The 25128-nt window shown below is 39.3% G+C and overlaps 1 protein-coding gene across 2 annotated transcripts in view; it reads right to left on the reverse strand.

Moving 5' to 3' along the window:
• Positions 1 to 4702: 4702 nt before the first annotated feature.
• Positions 4703 to 25128, reverse strand: part of SETDB2 (SET domain bifurcated histone lysine methyltransferase 2) — a 91877-nt gene continuing 71451 nt past the window's right edge. For both annotated transcript variants that reach the window (XM_047723386.1, XM_047723385.1), the window contains 9 exons: positions 24166 to 24273; positions 18339 to 18472; positions 14565 to 14608; positions 14294 to 14365; positions 12646 to 12701; positions 11925 to 11991; positions 10959 to 11090; positions 9894 to 9965; positions 4703 to 5565 (listed from right to left, as the gene is read on the reverse strand). In XM_047723386.1, the coding sequence (XP_047579342.1) occupies positions 5384 to 5565; positions 9894 to 9965; positions 10959 to 11090; positions 11925 to 11991; positions 12646 to 12701; positions 14294 to 14365; positions 14565 to 14608; positions 18339 to 18472; positions 24166 to 24273 (867 nt within the window). In that variant the 3' untranslated portion in view covers positions 4703 to 5383. The remainder of the gene's footprint in view (positions 5566 to 9893; positions 9966 to 10958; positions 11091 to 11924; positions 11992 to 12645; positions 12702 to 14293; positions 14366 to 14564; positions 14609 to 18338; positions 18473 to 24165; positions 24274 to 25128) is intronic.

A 25128-nucleotide genomic window follows, 5' to 3' on the forward strand; every position in this document is an offset into this window, starting at 1 on the left:
ACTGCCTTCGGCTCAGGTCATGATCCCAGGGTCCTGGGATCGAGTCCTGCATCAGTCTCCTTGTCCATCAGGGAGCCTGCTTTCTCTCTCTGCCTCTGCCTGTGACTCTGCCTACTTGTACTCTCTTTCTGACAATAAATAAATAAAAAATCTTTAAAAAAAATCTGTAGATTGCTTTGGATAGTATGAATATTTTAACAATATTTATTCTTCCAATGCATGAGCATGGTATATCTTGCCATTTATTTGTGTTGTCTTTGATTTCTTCATCAGTGTCTTAATAGTTTTTAGAGTATAGGTCTTCAGCCTCTTTTGTTAAATATAGTCCTAAGTATCTTATTCTTTATTATGCAGTTGTAAATGTTATTATTTTCTTAATTTCCCTTCCTGCTCTTTTGTTACTAAGTATATAGAAATGCAGCAGATTTCTGTATACTGTTTTTTACCTCCCACAACTTTACGGAATTCATTTATTCTAATATTTTTTGGTGGGGTCTTTAGGGTTTTCTCTGTATAGTGCCATGTCATCTGCAAATGGTGACAGTTTTACTTCCTCCTCACCAACTTAGACATTTTTTAAATTTTTAAAAAATCTGATTGCTATGGCAAGGATTTCTAGTGCTATGTTGAATAATGGTCATGAGTGAACATCCTTGTGTTGTTCCTGATCTTAGGGGAAAAGCTTTTAGTTTTTCATCTGAGTAGGATGTTAGCTGTGGGTTTGTCCTATATGATCTCTATAATATTGAAGTATGTTACCTCTGTACCCACTTTGTTAAGAATTTTTATTATGAGTGGATGTTGAATTTTGTCAGATGCTTTTTTTAGATCTTTTGAATGATTTTATCTTTGATTTTGGTAATATATAGCATGCTGATTAATTTGTATATATTGAACCATCCTTGCGTCCCTGGAATAAATTCCACTGGTTGTGGTGAATGATCCTTTTCATGTATTTTTAAATTTGGTTTGCTAATGTTTTATTTGCATCTACATTTATCAGAGATACTGGCTTATACTTTTCTCATGGCATTCTTGTCTGATTTTGGTATTAGGGTAATGCTGGCCTTATAAAATGAGTTTGGAAGCATTCCTTCCTCTTTTTTTGTTTGTTTGTTTTGTTTTTGTTTTTGTTTTTTGACTAGTTTAAAGAGTGTTATTACCTCATTTTTAAATGTTTGGTAGAATTTACCTGTGAATCAGCTTGGCTCTGAACTTTTATTGGCTGGTAATTTGTTGATTGCTGATTCAATTTCATTACTGTTAATTGGCGTGTTCAGATTTTCTATTTCTTCCTCATTCAGTCTGGTAAGATTTTATGTTTCTAGGAATTTATCCATTTTGTCTAGTTTGTTGTTGGCATGTCATTTTTTGTAGAAATCTCATTTTTTAAAATTTGTTTTTTGTAACTTGTCCTTTCATTTATGATTTTGAGTCTTTTTTCCTTGATGAGTCAGCTAAAGCTTTATTAGTTTTGTTTGCTTTTCAAAGAACCAGCTCTTAGTCTCATCGATCTTTTTTTTTTTTTTCTCTATTTCATTTATTTCTCCTCTGATCTTTATTATTTTCTTTCTTTTGCTAAGTTTGGACTTCGTTCTTCTTTTTCTGGCTCTGTTAGATGTAGAGTTAAATTGTTTGAGATTTTTGTTTCTTGAGGTAGGCCCGTATTGCTATAAATGTCCCTCTTAGAAGTGCTTTTTTTGTGTCCCAAAGATTTTGAATTGTTGTGTTTCCATTTTCATTTGTCTTCAGGTATTTTTTTTCTAGTTGATTTTTATGTTGACCCATTGGATGTTTAGTAACATGTTATTTAGTCATGTTTGTGTTTCTTCCACTTCTCTTGTACTTGATTTCTAGTTTCATATGGTTGGATAGACAGTTGATATAATTTCAGTCTTCTTAAATTTATGAAGACTTGTTTTGTGGCCTATTATGTGATCTTGAACGTGTATTCTGTAGTTTTCCATGGACTGTTCTATATCTCTTAAGTCCATCTGGTTTCATATATCATTTGAAGCCGTGGTTTCCTTACTGATTTACTGTCTCAGTGATCCATTGATATAAGTAGGGTGTTAAAGCCCTCTACTGTTATTGCAATACTATCAACTTTTCCCTTTATGTCTTTTATGTCCCTTTAATATTTGCTTTATATGTTTAGGTACTCCTGTGTTAGGTATATAAATACTTGTTACATCTTCTGATAGGAGTGATCAATTTATCCTTATGTAATGACCTTTCTTGGTCTCTTGTTAGTCTTTGTTTTAAAGTCCATTTTATTTTTTAAATTTTTTAATAAACATATAATGTATTATTAGCCCCAGGGGTATAGGTCTGTGAATTGCCAGGTTTACACAGTTCACAGCACTCACCATAGCACATACCCTCCCCAGTGTCCATAACCCCACCACCCTCTCGCTACCCCCCTCCCCCCGGCAACCCTCAGTTTGTTTTGTGAGATTAAGAGTCTCTTATGGTTTTGGGGCACCTGGGTGGCTCAGTGGGTTAAGCCTCTGCCTTCGGCCCGGGTCATGGTCTCGGGGTTCTGGGATCGAGCCCCGCGTCGGGCTCTCTGCTCAGCGGGGAGCCTGCTTCCTCCTCTCTCTCTCTGCCTGCTGCTCTGCCTACTTGTGATCTCTCTCCCTCTGTCAAATAAATAAATAAAATCTTAAAAAAAAAAAAAAGTCTCTCATGGTTTTTCTCCCTCCCAATCCCATCTTGTTTCATTTATTCTTTTCCTACCCCCCAAACTCCCCACGTTGCATCTCTACTTCCTCATATCAGGGAGATCAAATGATAGTTGTCTTTCTCTGATTGACTTATTTCGCTAAGCATGATACCCTCTAGTTCCATCCACGTCATCACAAATGACAAGATTTCATTTCTTTTGATGGCTGCATAGTATTCCATTGTGTATATACACCACATCTTCTTTATCCATTCATCTGTTGATGGACATCTAGGCTCTTTCCATAGTTTGGCTATTGTGGACATTGCTGCTATAAACATTCAAGTGCACATGCCCCTTTGGATCACTATATTTGTATCTTTAGGGTAAATACCCAGTAGTGCGATTGCTGGGTCATAGGGTAGCTCTATTTTCAACTTTTTGAGGAACCTCCATGCTGTTTTCCAGAGTGGCTGCACCAGCTTGCATTCCCACCAACAGTGTAGGAGGGTTCCCCTTTCTCCGCATCCTCTCCAACATCTGTCATTTCCTGAAAGTCTATTTTATTTGATATGAGTATACCTACCCTCATTTTTTCCCCCACTTTCATTTGTAATGTGTATATTCTCCTGTCCCATCACCCTCTGTGTCTTTAGACCTGAAGTGAGTCTTCTGTAGGCAGCTAATAAATGGACCTTTTTTTTTAATCCATTCACTCAATATCTTTTGATTGAAGCATTTAGTGCATTTACATTTAAAGTAGTTATTGATAGGTATGTACTCACTGCCATTTTGTTAATTGTTTTCTAGGTTTTGTTTCTTCTTCTCTTGCTCTTTTCCCTTGTGGTTTCTTTAGTGTCATGCTTGGATTCCAGTTTCTTTACTTTTTTGTATTAATTATGGGTTTTGGTTTGTGATTGCCATGGGGTTCATATGTAACATCCTGTGTGTGTAGCAGTCTATATTTGGTTGATGCTCAGTTAAATTCAAACACATTATAAAAGCATATTAAATTTTTATTACCTCTTCCATGTTTTATATATGTCGTATTTTGCATGTTTTTATTTTGTGTATCCCTTGATAATTTTTGTATATATAATCGAACCTCCTTACTAGTTTGTAAGTGAACACCCCACTGGATGAGGCAGTGCAGGTGCCTGTGGGCAGGTGGGTTGGATGGGCTGGCTTTTCAGGGGAAAAGAGGGGCAGGCAAAAACATGGAGCTAGCAAGATAGATGGAGAGTGTCAGAAATGGCTCCCTAGAGAGCCAGAGTGGGGGGCAAGAAAAATAGCCCCGGCCACACTTTCATTCCAGAGAACAAAGGTCTGCAGATCCCTGCCCCGCTGGCATACATCCTGAAGTTAATCAGTAAATCTTTACCTATCTTTTCTGCCCACCGTCTTCTGGGTCATCCTGTAGCTTCTTAAATGCCCAGGTAATTCTGATGTGCAGCTGAATTTGGAAACCACTCGATTGACATTTTGTCCCTCAGGTCATTATGATTTCAGCTAGGGTTGCCATTAAAACAGGAATGGGCGTGTTCTTTTTCACCTCTACCATCTTCCTTCAGTGGGTATTTTTAAAGTACTGTTAAATTCTAGACACCGAAACATAGCATTATTGTGAATCTTAGAGTACTGTGATAAATCAGAAATGTGAGGTTTTCAGGGATCGCACATGGTGGTTGTACATAAGAATCCAATTTTATATTGTTAGGTTGAGAAAAAAATTTTTTTTAAGATTTTGTTTATTTTAGAGAGAGAGCGGGGAGAGGGACAAGCAGACTCTGCATGATGTGGGGCTCCATCTCACAAGTCTGATGACATGACCCAAGCTGAAACCAGGAGTCGGCTGCTTAACTAATTGAGCCACCCTGGTACCCCTGGTTTTTCATTCTCGCATATTTCCACTGATGTTCAAAGCGTTGTTATAAATTTAAATGTTTATTTTGAAGATGATATATGCCTATGTAGTGATAGTGGCTGAAATTAAATTTAAAAAGCAGACTTTGTGATGAGCAGTAAATTTGATACAAATGGAGTAAAAATATTCAAATTTATTATATCTGTCATTATAAGCTGGAACTAGTCTGAAAGGATAAGAACAGTTTATGCATTTATTCAACATTTATTGAGCATGCTAGGTGCTGGGAATGTATTGGGAATAACACACAGGAATAGTGAGTTTTTGCCCTCAGAGTACGATAATGGAGTGATAGAAGATACAGTGGGTTACACTGGGAAGTGAAGGGAAGGAAAAGTACTCCAATGGAATGGTATAATGAGATCTGCAGGAGAAACAGGCAGAGAAAGGTAAAAGCAGTTAAAGCTTCACAGCAAGATGAGGAAAAGCCCTGGGGAGCCTATATTCCAGGAGCACCTTGTGTGTTACTAGAATCAACGTTGATCACTAGAGTGGGGGAACGGAGGAGGAGGTTGAGGGGGGTGAGGATACACCAGCACGAAGCTGCCAGAGGATTTTCAGTGCAGAGGGAGGGAGATGGGAGGTATGATCCAGTTTACTCAAGCAGAATCTCAGAAACATTTTACTGGAGAGCAGAAGTGAGATGATAAGAGGCAGGATCAAATGAAATCTTGATCAGCAAAGGACAGGTAAGAGTTGATGAGGACTGAAGAGAGACAAGAGAGGCCTAGTTCTAAAGATGTGTGGCTTCCACAGGTCAGGCCTTCAGTTTGCAGCCTGCTTGCAACTGAGTCTCATTCCTGGTTTAGGGAATGGTAATCCTTAGAAGACACAGAAGATACTGAAGTAGAACTTGACTTCGCGTCTCTATCTTCTTGAAGAAAGTACATGGTTTTGTTTAAGTCCTGAAGTACCTCAATTTCTTCCTTCAGTTGCTGCTGCCTTTCTTCAAATTGATGGATTTTTTTCTGTATTGCTATGATAAAAAAATTTCAGGTTAGTATACTGTTTTATAAACAATGTACTGTTTTTAGCTTCTTTCACTTGCAAGTGCGTAATACACACTTTGTGCCCCAAATGAAAAGAATCTAGGGCCTTGTGAGCAGGAACTGGTTCTTTTATACCTTTGCTTCCTCTTCGAATTCAGGACAGAATTCTAGTTTTTATCACATAAAGCCACTCAGTACATCTTTAGAGCTTGAGACCCCTTTGTATATATTTGAGAACTCAGAAGCAGAAACTGTATAACTTTCATGCTACACATTACCCATTTGTTGAGAGATAATAAGTGGAAAGAGCACGTGATGAGGATATCAAGATAAGGGCAAACTTTCATAAAGATGCATCCAATTTTTAATGTTACATAAAAGCTTTTGGTTTTATTTAGAAATAGGAAGGCCTTTACGGTGGAAACTTAGGAAGAAGATACTTTAATTAGGCTTTATAAATAAGAGTATTACTCAGTGACAGTGTCATTTTTTGAAAACTTCAAGGTTGAAGAATATCAAAACACACATAGAAGCTTTCTCTAGAATACCTGTAGTTAACTGTCTGGAACGTTAGAACTGAGCAACATTAAACTAAGTAAGAGAGTCTGTATCAGTAGGGATGTCAAGTTAGATCTTTTAAAAGTTGGTTCTTTTTTTTTTTTTTTTCAAGATTTTATTTATTTGACAGACAGAGATCACAAGTAGGCAGAGAGAGAGGAGGAAGCAGGCTCCCCGCTGAGCAGAGAGCCCGATGCGGGGCTTGATCCCAGGACCCTGGGATCATGACCTGAGCCGAAAGCAGAGGCTTTAACCCACTGAGCCACCCAGGTGCCCCTTAAAAGTTGGTTCTAATGCAATTCCAAATAGTGTCTCCTCCTGGTGACCCACTCCCCCCAAGTACTACACTGTAACGTAGATCCTCCCAACTAACCCATACCTGTAGTGGAAATGTGAATTATATATGAAAGAAAAGTAACAGAGATGAAAGTCCCCTACAAAATAAGGCTTTTTAGAAAAAGATTTTAAGGGCTTTTTTTATCTTTTTCTTTTTTTTTTTTAAACTTATAATGTATTATTTGTTTCAGGGGTACAGGTCTGTGAATCATCAGGCTTACACAATTCATAGCACTCACCATAGCACTTACCCTCCCCAATGTCCATCACCTAACCACCCTATCCCTCTCACCCCCCTCAGTTTGTTTCCTGAGATTAAGCGTCTCTTCCAGTTTGTTTCCCTCCCTGGTGCCATCTTGTTTCATTTTTTCCCCTCCCTTCCCCCCACAGCCCCCCACCCTGTCCTCTCAAATTGCTCCTATCAGAGAGAGAATACGGTAATTATCTTTCTCTGATTGACTTATTTCACTCAGCATAATACCCTGTAGTTCCATCCCCATCGTTGCAAATGGAAGATTTCTTTTTTTTTTTTGATGACTGCATAGTATTCCATTGTATATATACACCACATCTTCTTTATCCACTCATCTGTTGATGGACATCTAGGCGCTTTCCATAGTTTGGCTATTGTGGACATTGCTGCTATAAACATTCAAGTGCACATGCCCCTTTGGATCACTATATTTGTATCTTTAGGGTAAATACCCAGTAGTGTGATTGCTGGGTCATAGGGTAGCTCTATTTTCAACTTTTTGAGGAACCTCCATGCTGTTTTCCAGAGTGGCTGCACCAGCTTGCATTCCCACCAACAGTGTAGGAGGGTTCCCCTTTCTCCGCATCCTCTCCAACATCTGTCATTTCCTGATCTGTCATTAATTTTAGCCATTCTGAATGGTATGAGGTGGTATCTCACTGTGGTTTGATTTGTATTTCCCTGATGCCGAGTGATATGGAGCACTTTTTCATGTGTCTGTTGGCCATTTGGATGTCTTCTTTGCAAAAATGTCTGTTCATGTCCTCTGCCCATTTCTTGATTGGATTATTTGTTCTTTGGGTGTTGTTTGATAAGTTCTTTATCTATTTTAGACACTAGCCCTTTATCTGATATGTTATTTGCAAATATCTTCTCCTGTGGGTTGTCTTTTGGTCTTGTTGACTGTTTCCTTTGCTGTGCAGAAGCTTGTTATTTTGATGAAGTCCCAATGATTCATATTTGCCCTTGCTGCCCTTGCCTTTGGTGATGTTTCTAGGAAGAAGTTGCTGCAACTGAGGTTGAAGAGGTTGCTGCCTGTGTTCTCCTCAAGGATTTTGATGGGATTCCTGTCTCAAATTGAGGTCTTTCATCCATTTTGAGTCTATTTTTGTGTGTGGTGTAAGGAAATGGTCCAGTTTCATTCTTCTGCATGTGGCTGTCCAGTTTTCCCAACACCATTTGTTGAAGATACTTTTTTCCATTGGACATTCTTTCCTGCTTTGTTGAAGATTAGTTGCCCATAGAGGGTCCATTTCTGGGCTCTCTATTCTGTTCCATTGATCTATGTGTCTGTTTTTGTGCCAGTACCATACTGTCTTGATGATTATAGTTTTGTAATAGAGCTTGAAGTCTGGAATTGTTATGCCACCAACTTTTTCAACATTCTTCTGGCTATTCGGGATCTTTTCTGGTTCCATATAAATTTTAGGATTATTTGTTCCATTCCTTTGAAAAAAGTTGATAGTATTTTGATAGGGATTACATTAAATGTGCAGATTGCTCTAGGGAGCATAGATATTTTCACAGTATTTGTTCTTCCAGTCCACAAGCATGGAATGTTTTTCCAGTTCTTTGTGTCTTCCTCAATTTCTTTATAGTTTTCTGAATACATATGCTTGCCTCTTTGGTTAGATTTATTCCTAGGTGTCGTATGGTTTTGGGTGCCATTGTAAATGGGATCAACTCCTTAATTTCTCCTTCTTCTGTCTTGTTGTTGGTGTATAGAAATGCAACTGATTTCTGTGCATTGATTTTATATCCTGATACTTTACTGAATTCCTGTATGAGTTCTAGCAGATTTGGAGTGGAGTCTTTGGGTTTTCCACATAACATATCATATCATCTGCAAAGAGTGAGAGTTTGACGACTTCTTTGCCAGTCTGGGTGCCTTTTATTTCTTTTTGTTGTCTGATTGCTGAGGCCAGGACTCTGGTACTATGTTGGATAGCAGTGGCGATAGTGGACAGTCCTGCTGTGCTCCTGACCTTAGGGGAGAAGCTCTCAGTTTTTCCCCATTGAGAATTATATTCACTGTGGGTTTTTCATAGATGGCTTTGATGATATTGAGGTATGTACCCTCTATCCCTACACTGTGAAGAGTTTTGATCAAGACAGGATGCATTTGTCAAATGCTTTTTCAGCATCTATTAAGAATATCAATGGTTTTTGTTATTTCTTTTATTAATGTATTGTATCATGCTGATTTGTCGATGTTGGAGCTTAAAGGCTGCTTTTAAAAAATATGTACTCACATACTCACATTAGCAGTGATCAGATGTTCTCAAGAGACTGTTAAAGGATAGGCTGATTATAAATGTAATACAAAATCTGAATGGAGAGTAGGACGCTGGGGTTGTGCAGCTTTAGGTGGAGCTGTTTACGCTCAGTTCTGTGTCCCACTCTGGCCAGGATGTACAGTGCACAGCCTGTCCAGCTGTGTGGAGGCTTGATAAAGAAGTCAGATCAAACTCATCCATAAGTGGAAATTTAGCTGGTTTTGAAAGCATCTTAAAGGTGGGAGGACCTACTCACTGAATGGTTGAAGTATTATTACATACAGTGTCCTATTAGTTTCAGGTGTACAATATGATTCAACAAAACCTTTCTATTAAATATCAACCACTTAAGTCCCTGCCCCCACCAGCCTGCCTTCTTTTTCAAAAATGTCTCACCTGGTTTTTTCTTGCTCGTCCTTAGAATCAGTGAATTGCAACCCTCCTGCCCCCAGTTAGACTGAAGATTAATATTGGGAGAACTAAAATTTGTATACATCAAATCAAGTGAGAGGGAGTCAAGCAGCAGTGTGGTCACGGCCTTGCCACCTCCCCAGCTCCTGCTGAGTCCTGAACATGGGGCCCAACAACCTCCCATTTTGCAATCGTTTAAAAGAGTAGAAACAAAAAATTGAGTTTTTTCTGATGACTAAGGTATTGCATATACGAAGGTGGAAAATCTAATGCAGCACTGTCCAGCCACCTACTGCTGACTCCTATTCCCATTTGGGTATATTTTCTGTGGGTGTGTGGGCTCCTATTGCTATGTGGTGGGCTTTTTTCATTTAGTAAGATGATGAACGTTCTTCTAAAATGATTTTTATCACTTTATACACAATATTATTATATTACTTCATTATATATAAATTATGCTGCTTGGTTAAAATTTACCTACCTGCTTGAAAATTGACAAATGTGTCTTCAAACAATTTACAGTCAAAAAGTGAAGTCCCGATTTCTTCATAGTCTGTAGGAAGAAAAATATTTTCAGTTTTAATTTTAGTAACTGATGTAGGCAGAAACCCCTTACAAACTAACTCCAGGTAAAGGAGGTACACAGAACAGTCCAGCACTGCGCAGCGGCCTCCCTGGGGACATGGTGGAAATGCACATGCAGAGGTGGCTCTGCTACCACCTCAGAAGCTGCAGGGAGAGGCCCACTCACGTGTGTTAACAAGCCCACCAGGGATTCTGAGGGGATCATGTTTGAGAAGTACTTAGTCTCCGGTAAAGAGGAAATGAATGAAAGAAAGTAATGAATGAATTTTTGGATGTTTGCTTTTAATTTCACTTTTTAGTTTTGTCCTGTAGAAAATAATCCCTTTCAAATAATTATATACCTTACATTGGTGCCTACAGTATAGACTGTCAAGTTTTTCCTTGTAAAATAACTGCATTTATCATGGTTTTTAAGCTTACACTGTAGGGTCTAAGAAAGCTAAGTGGCTATATACCTGCACATACAAATGGAACTTTGGCTTCCCAAAGAGCTCCTTCTGAAAGGTCACGTTAACTAAGTGAGACATCAGACAAAACATTCCTCTTTTCTTCTATAAGCTTTGAGTTGACATTATCAAAAAAGACAAGGAACAGAATTTGAGTCAAATCAAAACTCTAATATGATGCTATTCTCAGATGTTAGCAGCAAGCGCTAAGGGGGCAGATGTGTGACTGCCTGTGTTTCTGAGTGTCCACATGCTGTCAGTGGTCACTCTCAGCTATGCACTTCTGCAGAACCCATCACAGCTTGCCGGGCACCAGGCTGCTGTTTCCTGAATTAATGAGTTTGTGAATTACCCACATCCTGTTGATACATAGAAGACTAGGGATCTAGAACAGTGAACTGTATTAAAGAATGACATAAATTGTATAGAAAGAAAATGTGTACTTTTGGTTTGGTCTGTTTTATAAGTAGGTTTGCAAGAAGTCTCTGCATGTAGAAATGTGGCTATTTCGGTACCTGAATCAGAAGCAGTGTCACCCAGGAGTCTTTCCTGAATCAAGTGAAGTTTGTCTAGTATTTCTTCAAATAAATCATTAAGAAGCCCCACTTGCTTACATTTCTTAAGAAAGTCAATCTTCACAGTTGCATCTAAGAATAAGAAAAACATTTTAGGAGGAAATGATCTTAGGGCAGCTCTCATAAATCCCTTTATGGTCATTTCTTCAGACCTTGCCTGGTGCTGGATGAGCACAGTCAGTAGGATTATAAATACAGCACATTTATCTTTTTAAAGATTTTGTCAGAGAGAGCACAAGCAGAGGGAGAAGCAGGCTCCCTGCTGAGCAAGGAGCCCAGTGCAAGACTCCATCCCAGAACCCCAGCATCATGACCTGAGCTGAAGGCTGCTGCTTAACTGACCAAGCCAGCCAGGCATCTCAGCACCTTTATCTTCTACTATAACTTCATCATACCTCATGTTTTTCTCACCGAAACTGTGTTACAAAAAGTGAAAATAAAAACTTCTCTGCTTAGCCTAATTATCTGAATCAAGAGGATTTTCTAAAATTTAGCTTCAGATTTTTGAGATAATAGCTCCCATCATTTTTTTCTGTCACAGTTACTGTGTGTCATTATGGGATGTTTATTTCCCTGACAGAAAAAGACAGTGAGTGGCTTCAGCTTCCTGGACCCCCTTTCTGGGGTCACAGTACAAGAGGTAGCAGGGGCCTGGATTCTGAGCTCAGGTAACCCTGGCTTCTAGACCAGGAAGTATATCCTTTCTTAATAGCAAAGAACAGTGGACCATCCCCATCTCAGTTACTTTGAGCTGGGGCTATGATAGAGTGGATAGTTAAGATAAAAGGTTTCTATTCTTAGAATTACCATAAGTCTAGATGAATTAAGTGGGATACCAACTTTGAAATAAATGGGTTATGTTTGTAAGTACTGTAGGTCATATTTGATACAAAATTTATAGCAAACCTGTGTGTCTGCCATCCTCGTCCTTTATTTGTTTTATGAATCTGTCTAATATCAACGTTTCAGGTAGCTAGAGGGAGAGAAAAATCAAGATTACACTGATTTACTGTTGACATTTAATACTGTGAAACATGAAAACCAGTCTTTTGTTACAAACAATTCAATGATATGCCTGTGGTGAAAATCATGCCCCATATTCATTGGTAGTTTACATGTAAACATAAAATCATTTTTGTGTAACAAAACATCAAGAGGCATGGCAAACTCCTTTTGTATAAACAGTAAGAGGTGAAGGTTGCTGGCTCTTTTAATTTAGCTTATATGAGTATATGTTTAAAAAGTGGTCTCTAATCCCCAAAACATTTCATTCACTTTGCACAAAACAGTAATACGGAAAACTATGAAAATTACAGATTAGGTCAAAGTGTGCATCACGAGCTGAGAAATTCTTGGTTGGGTAAGGATGGTTTACTGCAGCTCTGCCCCTCTGAAGGCCGTAAGCACACCGCGGGCTCTGACACGTTCACTGATGTGGTGCATGTGTTATCGGAGCCATGGACTGTCGCCTCCTGAAGATCATGTGCTGGGATACCCAACACATCCAGCCTTTATATGCATCTCATTATGGTTCTGTTACAATTTCACCAGATATGTGAATGTTTAAAATAAGGAAGAAACTGTGTGAAGAAACTGAAAGCTATATAGTAAAATGAAGTCAAATTACCTGTACATGAATGTCTGTTGAGAGACGTTTCTTCCTTCCTCTTTTTCTTTTCACTCCTGAAAAATCAGTTGAAAATATAAATCATGTAGAAACCAGAATCCATAAAGGAAAAGACTGATGCTTGACTACGTAAAATAGAAAACTGTTCTATGCTAAAAGTTATTACAAAGTCAAAAGATACAACAAACTTGGCACTAAATGTTTGCAACACTTACGATAAAGCACCAATTTTCAATATAAAAATCTTATATTTCAATATAAAAAAGACGAGTAGAAAAATAGGCAAATGGGAAACCCTCTAGGAAGAGTTCATTAAATAGAAAAACAGACTGTGTCACAGGAAAACAGATACATTGATCAAAAAATAGGGGAATACACTCAATTTTACTCATAAATAAAGATATGCAAAATAATTTTCCACCTATCAGACTGACAAAGAGAAGGTGTTTAATATATAAGGTTTGCAAGGATTGGAATAATTGCGTATGGTGGGGCAACCTCTTTGGAAGAGAGTTAGCCAGTTATCACGGTTTCATTGTTTATACTTTTTGACCTAGCAATCTACACGAAGTTTTCCAAATGGCACAGCTGCATAAAGGCACAAAGATGAGAAAAATGCTAGCGACACTGAATCAATGTCGCTGAATCAATCTATTCTACAGAATAGATCAAATCTGTTCTATCAATGAATAGACTGAATCAATCTATTCAATGTGATAGAAACAAAAATAGAAATAACCTCAGTGTCCATCATGCAGAGACTAGTTCAGTTGTAATTCAGCCTCACAACTGAATAACACAATGGGGTATTATGTGCCTTTCAAAAATGAGGTAGATCCATTTGTACAGATAAGGAAGGATGTCTGAGTGAAAACAAAATATAGCAGTAGGTATGTTTTTAAAGGAAATTTTTATAAGTATTCAAATGAAACTGAGTTTCTTCTGGGGAGAGGATTCATAACCATGTTATAATCTGCTTTTAAAAACGATTAAAAATTTTTTTTTAATTTAAAATATTGGGGCACCTGCGTAGCTAAGTCAGTTGAGCATCTGACTCTTGGCTCGGATCATGAGATTGAGCCCTGTGTCTGGCTTCATGATGAGTGTAGTGCCTGCTTGAGATTCTCTGTCACCCTCTGCCCCTCCCTTCCAGCTCATGTGTACTCTCTTAAAAAAAAAAAAAAAAAAATTAAAAATTAAATAAAACTACATTCTTGTTACCTTTCCCTATCAGTAAACACTGGTTGAAACTATATTTTTTATAATAATTTCTGATAAAAGTGTACTGACTGAAAAATGAGGGTAACAATACTGTTTAGAGAGTGTTGTTTACCACTAAAAAATGCAGTTGGCATGACACAGAACTAAGCCTTTTCCAAAGAGGTCCTGTCTCTGGCCTACAGTAAGCATTCCAGATTTAGTGCTGGTGAGACACTGCTATTCACGCAGCACAGAGGCCATTCATGAGTGAATTTACATCCCATAACTCCAGGTAGCCAGGGCCCAGTTTTCTTTAATTATAACTGAAATGCTAATCATGTATTCTTAGGGAATTTTAGGGAATATGCAGCAATTTATCAATTTTATGTACTGGAAATTCTGATATTCTTTTAGAAAAGAAGCAGTCACAAAAGTCAAAGGTTTTTACCACGTCCTCGTTTGGCCCTCTGATTGTAGTGAGGATGGAAGATTCCAGCCAGAGAATTTCCTGGGAGTTTGTCTAGTTTGCAAAGAAGAAAAATTAGTCCATTATACTGCACACTGCACAAAGAAACTGGCAATTTTGTAAATATATAAAAATTTAACTCAAAAATTTGTATTTAAGTCAGGGAGGCTAGTAAATCAAATCAGGATATTCCATGTCTTACCTAAATGTATACCTTTCTTTAAACCCATAGTAGTAAATTTTAGAGACTTACCATTATGAGCATTGTTCAGTGAAGCATGTTGTTTGCAAAACACTCTGAAACATGCAATTTCAAAGAACTGTTAAGTATTTTTACTTACATTTTTAACTATTATGCCTATTATGACTTAAAAATGAACCTATTTTTCATGATGGCTTTACCCTAAATATCTGTGAAAGAAAAATGCTGTCCGAAGCTGTGTAAGTTACTGAGCCCTCAAACTGGTATGCTCTCAGAAGGAGTGCATGTGAAACATTTGAACAATGGTAAGTAACTCATATATAGTGGTCAGTGGGATTTTACTGTATAAAGAAAGATATCTAAAGATCCAACATCTAAGGCACATTTCATCTGACTACACAAAGTTCTACTGATCTTCAACAATAAATAGCACAAAATTGCATGCGTGAATTTTGGGGAAAGTAGTTTTCTAACTCAGCAGCTATATCCCCCAAACTTTAGAGCTAAATTGCATGCATCTACATTGGATCAAGGGCAGGGAAGGAAAGCAAGCAGCACAGCAGGCTATGAGAAGAAATGGAGTGAGTGAATTTTGAGGAGCTGCTTAGATCCCATTTCTTCCCCAGGCTCTATCCTCCTCAGCCCCAGCTAGGTCTCCCTTCCTTTCCTTATGGTGCTGAGCTTCAGAAGACAGGATCCCTCTTGCCTATGGGAACTGTACAAATTCTTCAGTTTCCATCTCTTACATGCAATCTTCCTGGCAACCTATCCCTGCCCCAAGCAAAATTAATCTCACCCTTTGGATTCCAGTATCTGAACACTTTTGTCTGCCAGGCATTTTTTTTTTAATGGAAAATGTCAAATATATCTAAAAGTGGAGGAGAGATGATGAGCCCCATGGCTCCCTACCCATCACTCAGTTTCAACAATCATCAACTCAAGGCCAAGCCAGTTTCATGCAAATCCCCACCTGCTCCCATCATGCCACGTGCCTCTGTTGGTTCTGGCCTCTCTGGTCCTTCCACAAGGTACTAGGTTCTCTGAGATTAGCCCATGTCCTGTTCCTCTTTATATTCTTACTGCACCTAGCGAGATATTTTGTGTATGATAGGCACTCTAACAACTGAATATTTAAATTCAATTAAAAAGTGCATCAAAGTTCACCTGATACTTGATAATGACAAAAATGATTATTTCATTGAGTCTCCATTCATTGGTTCTACAAGACCAATATGCTTGCAATTTTAAGATATAATGGGAATTGATGCCTTTTTGCTCAGTCTTGTAGCTTTCCTAATAGTGTGTCTACTGGGTGTTTGAGGTCACTATGGAAATCATAATAAAATGAACTCTGAGAAGGTTAAAAAAATAAGAATAATACAATCTGGGTTTCTGAGCAAATCAAATATAAAAAGTATGGTATAAAAGTAACATGATTTACACTTTCTAGTCTCAAGCAATAAAATACCTATGGAACTTGCTCAAAGTCATGTAAAATTATTTAACAAATCCCTTTTAATAATAGGCTTGCCCATGTTGTTTTAGAATATAGGCCCTTACTTCGGCTCAGGTCATGATCCCAGGGTCCTGGAATCGAGCCCTGCATCAGGCTCTCTGCTCAGCGGGGAGCCTGCTTCCCTTCCTCTCTCTCTGCCTGCCTCTCTGCCTGCTTGTGATCTCTGTCAAATAAATAAATAAAAATCTTAAAAAAAAAAAAAGAATAGACTATAGGCCCCTAAGCCTGAAGAGGATATGGTGGTGAAAAGCAAGAACTCCAGAGCCCTAAAGGCCAGCTCAGCCACTCATCAGCTGTGACCTGGGGACAAATGACTAAGTCTCATAGGACCTCGGTGTCTGCATCTGTAAAGCAGGGATAATAATATCTACCTCACTAGGCTGTTATGAGGATTACATGGGTTAACATTTGTAAAGTACTTGAAAGTATTTTTGGCACAAAGAGAGTGATTATTAGATAAAACAGTATCGTTAGTACCTGAAACACTGATGAAACCGGGGGTGTGTGCCCAAAGGGAAAAATCTAGCTTCCAAATCCAATTTTAAAATACTTAGGCTCTCACAAAAATCATTATTAAAAAGATAATGCTCTCATTCAGAATATTGTGAATGAAAATATTATTTCACTGAAATTTAAAATACTCCATCAGAGTGTATGCACATGCCCCAAAGAAGTGAGAAGCAGCTGCCTGGCTTTTCAACTTCAGACCATCATTTAATTTTTAATTTCATTTCATAACTTTAAAAAAGGTTAAAACTTCTTCTAGATATCTTTTTATATGACGTTTTATTTTTTTTAAAGATATATTTATTTTTTTTATTTGACGAGAGTGAGAGAGCACAAGTGGGGGAGAGGGTGAGGGAGAAGCAGGCTTCCCACTAAGCAGGCAGCCCAATGTGGGACTCGATTCCAGGATCCTGAGATCATGACCTGAGCCGAAGGCAGACACTCAACCAACTGAGACACCTAGGTGCCCCTATATGACATGTTTTAGACTGCATCCACATACCAAAAAACTGAACATGACCTGAATCAATTCAGTTAACAACTGGCTTATTGATTTCATCTAAATTGTCTAATTATTTAACTGAACTGCAATCTTTCATCAGAAGGAAGATCAAGTTCTTCCTGGATAGAATACAATTCTATTGGACTTGAAATATGTCTTACTGGGTCAAAATTAACATTAAAGAATTATTGAAAGAAGGGAAGCAAGATTTAAAAGCCCAAGGCAACTGAAACAGGACTAATTTGTTCAAGAACTTAATGACTGATTACTATATTTGCTGCATAGTTTATCATTTCTAAAAGCTCTTCATAGGTAAGACAGTGGTGAGAGTGGTGGGAAAAAACATTCATTCAACAGACAAGATGGATAGACCATGGACTTGTGGCTAACAAGACTCCTGTTTGCAGAAGAGAGCAACAGTGAACTGGTTCCAGGTCCTGTGAACACCCATTAGGTCACTCATGCCAGTATGGCAACCAGTGCTTTCTACTGGGAAAGAAGGCATGTAGGAAGATTAAAATAAAAACCAATTCTGCTTATTTTCTTTCTATAATATTGAGGGAAGGTATTGTGAGGTCTGGGTGCCAACTGAGCATCCCCCAAACCCTGTTCTTACTTGGAAACCATTTGCATGAAATTACCTTTAAAAATCTCCTTGTGGGGGTGCCTGGGTGGCTCAGTGGGTTAAAGCCTCTGCTTTCAGCTCAGGTCATGATCCCAGGGTCCTGGGATCGAGCCCCGCATCGGGCTCTCTGCTCAGCAGGAAGCCTGCTTCTCCCTCTCTCTCTCTCTCTGCCTGCCTCTCTGCCTGCTTGTGATCTCTGTCTGTCAAATAAATAAAATCTTAAAAAAAAAAAAATCTCGTTGTGGGGGTGCCAGGGTGGCTCAGCTGGTTTAACATCTGCTCAGGTCATTATATCAGGGTCGTGGGATGGAGTCCCCATAAGGCTACCTGCTCAGCAGGGAGACTGCTTCTCCCTCCCTTTCTCTCTTTAGCTTGCTTGCTCTCAAATAAAAACCTTAAAAAGTATCTCTTTGTCTTGGGGCCCCTGGGTGGTTCAGTTAGTTAAGTGTCTGCCTTAGGCTCAGGTCATGATCCCAGGGTCCTAGGATTGAATCCCGCAGCAGGCTCCCTGCTGGGTGGGGAGTCTCCTTCTCCCTCTCCCTGCCGCTCCCCCTGCTTGTGCGCTCTGTCAAATAACTAAGTAAAGTCTTAAAAAAAAAAAATCGTTGTCTTAATCTAACCATTCCTTATTCCGTTCCCCCAAGTGTAGCTTTAGAACTGTTTAATTATACATACTTAAAAATTCCTTGAGATTTATCAGTTTGTAGAACTGCGTCGTCATTCTTGGCACAGAAAAAGTGGTAACTCTTGTTACAGGCTTTTAAATCACATCCCACGGTGGCTCCTCCTTTTTTACAAAATGCACATTTCTACAGAAGAATAAATTTTACTGAGTAAGCACCTGTTTAATTTCTGTTAACATTTAAAGATGTCATTAAATGTTATTTTTAAGTCAGCAGCCCTAATGTCCTCAGCCATAAATGTTAGGTATTAACATCTAGCTGCTCATTTTGAGATTTCAGTAAAACCTCTGCTAAGTAAAGTACTTGGTTGGCACTGACCTGTAATGATCTGATTAAAAGCAGAAAACCCTTTTGTTTTAAAACAAACAAATAAAACCTTTCTCTTTTTACAGGAGATTTCTACAAAAAGATTTGTCCTGACTAGGCAAAGGGTCCTGTTAGGGACACTGGGGCCCATGGTGAGCTGATGGTGCCTCGGAGAGCTGTGACCCAGATCCTTCCCTGGGGAGAACACTGCCTGTCTCATACTTTCTACTGAGGACAATGTGAGATAAATAAGTGAAACCTCTCTGGAGTCTATGTAGTGGGGCCAAAAACCTAAAATTAAAATAAAACAAACCCTGAGTAGCAAATTTTTTCTAAGTTCAATTTATTTGATCTCTTGCTTTTATATATTAGTTGATCTGGCATTTTATATATTGAAGGTGGTGTAGACATGGCTAGGACAGTATGTGGCCACAGCAATCTAACTGGTTTGGCGAGGGCGGGGGGTGTCTCAAACCATGCCCAAGGTTGATTTGATTTGATTCAGGCTTTGTCTGAATGAAGGGGAAGCATAATGAAACCACCTTGCAAAACAGGAAATAGCTCAAACAATATCCTAAGGTCAGCACAAGCAACCATACACATAAAGAAAATTCAAATATGGGTAAGAAATTAGATTACGCTAAAGGTGGAATTTCAACTCACAGCACAAAGAAAGATTTAATTTGGGGGGCATCTGGCTTTATGTATAGAAAAAAATAAAGTCACATCCCTACCTTATAATTTTTTCCCAAATAAATTCCACATGGATTAAGGCTCTGAGAGACAAGTTTTAAAGTTAATAAAAATGTATGGCGTTAAGGTCAGGAAGACTATGCAAGGAAGGAAACTCAGAAGCCACAGAGAAAAAGACTGATAGATATGACTACATAAAAAATTTAAACTTCCATTTTTATGGTGACAGCTACCAAAAAGCCAAAATTTTTGAAAACAGAAACAGACTCATTAATACAAAGAACTGGTGGGGTGAAGGGGTTAAGAGGTACAAACTTTCAGTTACTAAAAATACAAATCACAGGGATATAATGCAGAGCACAGAGAATACAGTCAATGATACTGGAATATGGTGATGGATGGTAATTGGGCTTATTGTGGTGATCATTTCATAATGTATATACTTGTCAGATCACTGTGTTGTATGCCTGAAACTAATATTGTATGTCAACTGTATCAATAAAGAAAGAAATGTTTGCTGCATGTTTGATAAAGGGTTAAGACTGATAAACTCAGAAAAAAATGAGAAAAGGCAAATTACAGAAGAAACAAATGGTTAATAAAATTTCATTCACTTAAAGACTACTAAGTTACTGTGATGTGGCAGGCACTGTTCTGGGGTAGAGGGAAACAGCAGGGGACAAGGCACCCGTCCTTGTGAAGTTAACATTCTAGTGGAGAGAGAAAACCAAGGTCACATAAAGCAAACTTAAAAACATAACAATACGTGTGTTTTAAGTATCTTTTCCCAATCTGTGTTTTGTTTCTTTACTCTCTTTAATGATATCTTTTAATGAACTTAAATTTCAATTTTAACATAAATAAATAAGAACAGCTCTAGCACTTTTAGGAATAAGACTACCGACATCAACATTTACCACCCCATACAGGGTGGGCTGATGTTGGAGTGAAGAGGAGGGCAAGGGAAGAGTCAGAGGTAAGATCCAAAGGGTAAGGGCTGAGTCATGTAAGGGGTTACAAACCAGGGTAAGGTATTGGGGTTTTTGTCTTCATACAATGGGAACAAAAAGTGATCAGTTTTTTTAAATTTTATTTTTATAAAAAGACTCTTTCTTTCCTTCTTTCTTTCTTTCCTTTCTTTCTCTTTCTTTTCTTTCTTGTTTACTGAGAGAGAGAGAACATGCTGAGGGAGGGGGAGAGGGGGAAGGAGAAGGAAAAAATCCCAAGCACATTGAGTGTTGAATGTAGAGCACAGAGTCTAGCATGGTGCTCAGTCTCATGACCCTGAGATCATGACCTGAACTGAAATCAAGAATCAGATGCTCAATGAACTGAGCCACCCAGGGCGTCCCAAGAGATCAGTATTTTAAAGATACTATTGTGGCTGTGTAGAGCATAGGCTGGGGTAGGGATGGGCAGGAGAGCATGCAGAACAAAGATCAGTGATGTTTAGCAAGTGTTTGAGGGAGACCCATGACTTTACTACAGGGGGTTAGTGACAGAGAGAAAGGGAGGATAGAGAGTCTGCAGGCTGGATGCTGGGCTGGGATGTTTATGAGAAGATGATGGATGAATGGTGGACAGTTCACTGAGGTGAGGAGTGAATAGGTTTGGATGGAGTGTGTGTGTGTGTGTGCAGAGGCTGGGACTGTGTTCACTGGCCAGTTTAATATGAGCTTCTATTAGATGTTTGTGTAGATACGTTAGGTTGGTTAGCTAGGTTGGTCCCTAGCGTAAGTATGGACTTGAAGCCAAGGGAACTAGAAGAGGTCACACAGGAAAGATATTCAGATGGAGGCAGGAGCCCAGGAGAGTTATGGGGACTGCACACTTTAGAGGTTCAGAAGAGAAGGAAAAACAGCCAAGGTGTCTGGGACGAAGTAGCCAGAAAGGTGAGAGACATAGTAGCAGAGTGTGTGCAGGAAGTCAGAGGAAGAAAGTGCTTCAAGATGTGGGGCAGAGACAACTATGTGATGAATCCCGCTAAAAGGTCAGCTAAAGACAGAAGTGACATTGTAGTTGAACAGGTTTTTTTGTATACAGAGGAGGATTTAAGATGACATTATCAGTTGATCATGGATATATGCTGAAGGAAATAATCTAGTACAAAGGGGGATACTGATGTGAATGGGATGAAGGGAAATGCAAGAGGCTAATCCTTAAGGAGGGGCAGGTGATGACTCCAAAGTGTAAGTGGCGGGTTACTTTGACAAGCAGGAGGTCCCAGAGTCTGGGGACAAAGGTGAATTGGCAGAGGTTTGGATAGTAGGAGTTCCTGGCTAATGGCTCCCATTTCTCAATAAAAATCAGACAAAGATATGTATACCACCAAGGTGAACCCTAATGTAAACTATGGACTTTGGGTGTTTTGATGTTGTGTCCATGTAGGTTCGTCAGTTGTAACAATGCACCACTCTAGTGGGGGATGTTGATAAAAAGAAAGCTGTGTATGTGTGGGGGTGGGAAGTATATGGGAAGTCTTTGTACTTTCCCCTCAAGTGTTCTGTGAACCTAAAACTGCTCTAAAAAAATAAAGTCTATAAAAAAAAAATAAGGCATAGTCATCAATTTGGGGATGAGCAGTTGGGGTGGGGAGAGGTTTTAAAAGAAATGAGAGGATATGAAACAGTAAAGGTAGAGGGTGAGGGTGACATGTTAAGGTTCCTTTTGAGGTTTGTGGCTATGAATCTGAGATTAATCAACACATTTGTGGGTTTTTGTCCGGTTGTTCAACTGTTCAAGTGCTAGTACTACTCAGCATATGCAGGCAACAGGCAGGTGGCGGGGGGCGGTTTGCTAGGTGAGTAAGGAAATGTGTGTCGGGGTGGTGGGGAGAGGGAGTCCAGGCTATTTGCAGGACAGTGGCTGTGAGGTGGGGTCACTGACTGTAGAGGGATCATGAAAGAACTGCTGGGTCTGGGGGTGTTGGGAAGGAGGCAGATGCCTAAGGAGGGCTACCATTCAGCCTCTCTCTAGTGATGAGGGAAATGCAAGGTAACACTTCCTGTCAGATGCAAGAAGTAACAAGATTCGTGATACTCATTTTTGTTAAGGGCTAGGAAAGTGTTCTTTCATCCACATAAGTATAAAATGATACAACCTTTCTGGGTGACAGTTTATTAGCATGTTTCAAAATTATTATTGTTTTTAAAAGATTTTACTTATTTATTTGACAGAGAGAGAGAGGGTGAGAGCATGCACAAGCAAGGGGAGCAGGAGAGGGGGGAAGCAGGCTCCCCGATGAGCAGGAAGCCTGTGCAGGGCTCAATCCCAGGACACTGGGATAATAATCTGAGCTGAAGGCAGATGCATAACCGACTAAGCCACCCAGGTACCCTGCATGTTTCAAAATTATTAAAGGGAATTCTCTCTGACTCAGCTATTTTACTTCTAGGAATACAGTGTACAGCATTGTTCAAACTAGTACACAGGATATGTGTAGAAAGATGTTTACTGCAGCATTAGTTGATTATAGTGAAAAACCAGAGTCAACTCATTATCCAGCAACAAGGGAATGGTTTCATGCATTCTGGTCTATCCCGTGGAATCCCATGGAGTCAGTAAAGAGGGTGCCACAGTCATATCCTTATAGTTTTAGGCACATGCCATGTCTCTCTTGCCTTCCCAACTTTTGCACATCCTATTCCCTTTCCCTGGAATTCCTCCTTTCCCATCTTCATTACCCTCACTCCTTCCCAGCTAGGAAGGCTTCCTGGGCTCCACCTGCACTAAGGTGCTTGATTGCTTGAGTGAACTGTGCTGACCCTTCTCAAAGTACATCAGGTTGTACGGAAACTGCCCTCATACATGTGTATGCCTTGTAAAGACTAAGGAAATGTTTGTTCCAGATCATAAACTGTACTGTGGTGGTGGGCATTATGTGCTCACACCTGCTGTACCACTTGCTAAGCCATGAAGGGCTTTTCCTAGAGGAAGTCTACTGTCACAGAACCAACAGGGTAACTACTCCACACTCTGTCTTCCCAAGGGGAGCTGACCCAGGTCCAAGGGGGTTGATCCTGATTAATTATGGCCACTTCTAGCAACTAGAGCAGATGTGGCCTCATTTAATTTTCAGAAGGGCTCTTATTCAATGCTTGGGGATGAACTTTTACTTTTTTTTTTTAAGATTTTATTTATTTATTTATTTATTTATTTATTTATTTATTTGAGAGAGAGAGAGCGAGAGAGAAAGAGAGTACAAGAGTGGGGTGAGGGGCAGAGGGAGAAGCAGACTCCCCGCTGAGCAGGGAGCCCAATTCAGAGCTCAATCCCAGGACCTGGGGATCATGACCTAAGCCGAAAGGCAGACACTTAACCTACTGAGCCACCCAGGCGCCTGGGATGAACTTTTTCTTTTACCAGATAGGAATAAGAAAGACACTTCAGGAGTTGTCTGTGACCACCCTATGACCACAAGAGGACCAACTAAATGTTGTGGACAGGATGACAGAAAGGAGGATGGGCTCTTGATGACACCACTAAGCCACTAAATCGACCAACTCTGAAGCCAGTGTTCCCTCTGGCTAAGTAAGAAAATAAGCATCTTTTTTGTTAAAGCCAGTTTGAGTTGAGGGTCCTTCTACTTACAGCCCAAAAGCATTCTAATGCGTATCTAGTCTGCTGATGAAGTATGTTGTAGCTCATTTTAAAATATTAATTGTTCAGTTGAATTTAAGTTTCCAATACAGGTCCTATGTCTTTCAGCTCTCCAAGATGCGTCTCTATCCCCGGTTTATCAATCAAGTAGACTTTCTTTTGGAAACATCCCCTTCAAGATCTGTTTATCTCATATGACTAATAAAATCATTTATACTTACCAACTTCCTTCCTCTATGGATTTCTTTCTTTACTGATTCCACATCAAAATTTCTGTCTTTATTACATGGATCAGTATCCTCACATTCCACAAGTGCTGAAGAGTACAGCTACAAATTGAGAAAACAAAAATTCACAATATGCACAAAGTACCACTGAAAGCTGCAAGTCAGAAAATGGTATCACAAAATAATACTTACCAGGAGTGGAAGATGGATTGGGGTATAACAGTGACCACCTTTCGGGATATGTAAGCAGATCACAAGCCACCCTGCTTTTCTCTGGAAGTGGCCCCAATCCCCAGGCAGGTTTTATACTGCTTAACTCTGACCCCTAGTGGTTAAGTGAATGTGGCTGGAGCCCTGACCTGAAGCTGAGTCAACTGGACTCCCTATACTGAGAGAGTGGAGTAGACTCTGAGCCACATGGTAGAGAGCAAGCCAGTCTGCAAAGAGGAATACTGAAATGAGGTCAAGAGAGGACAGAATGGGTTCCTGATGGCTTCCTAGTCACTGTTCTTAGACCTGCCTGCATGCCGGCCTTCAGGAGCCATGAAATGCCCCTACAGTCTGATTAAAAACCCACTTTTATGTTTAGGTTGCCTCAAGTTTCCATGTGCTACGTGAATCCAACCTATCTCTGAATTGAAGATCAACATTAGAGAATGAAATCACAAAGCAATCTACAGATTCAATGCAATTTCTACCAAAATACCAATAGCATTCTTCACAGAACTAGAGCAAAAAATACTGAAATTGTATGGAACCACAAAGACCCCAAATAGCCAAAGCAGTCTTTGAGAAAGAACACAACTGGAAATAGCACAATCTCAGATTTAAAGTTACACTACAATGCTATAATAATTGAAACAGTCTGGTATGGCATAAGGACAGATATATAGATCAATGGAACAGAATAGAAACACTAGAAATAAATGCATGATTTTATAGCCAACTAATTGTTAA

This window comes from Lutra lutra, chromosome 3, assembly GCF_902655055.1.
Source record: "Lutra lutra chromosome 3, mLutLut1.2, whole genome shotgun sequence".
In the NCBI taxonomy this organism is placed as follows: domain Eukaryota; kingdom Metazoa; phylum Chordata; class Mammalia; order Carnivora; family Mustelidae; genus Lutra; species Lutra lutra.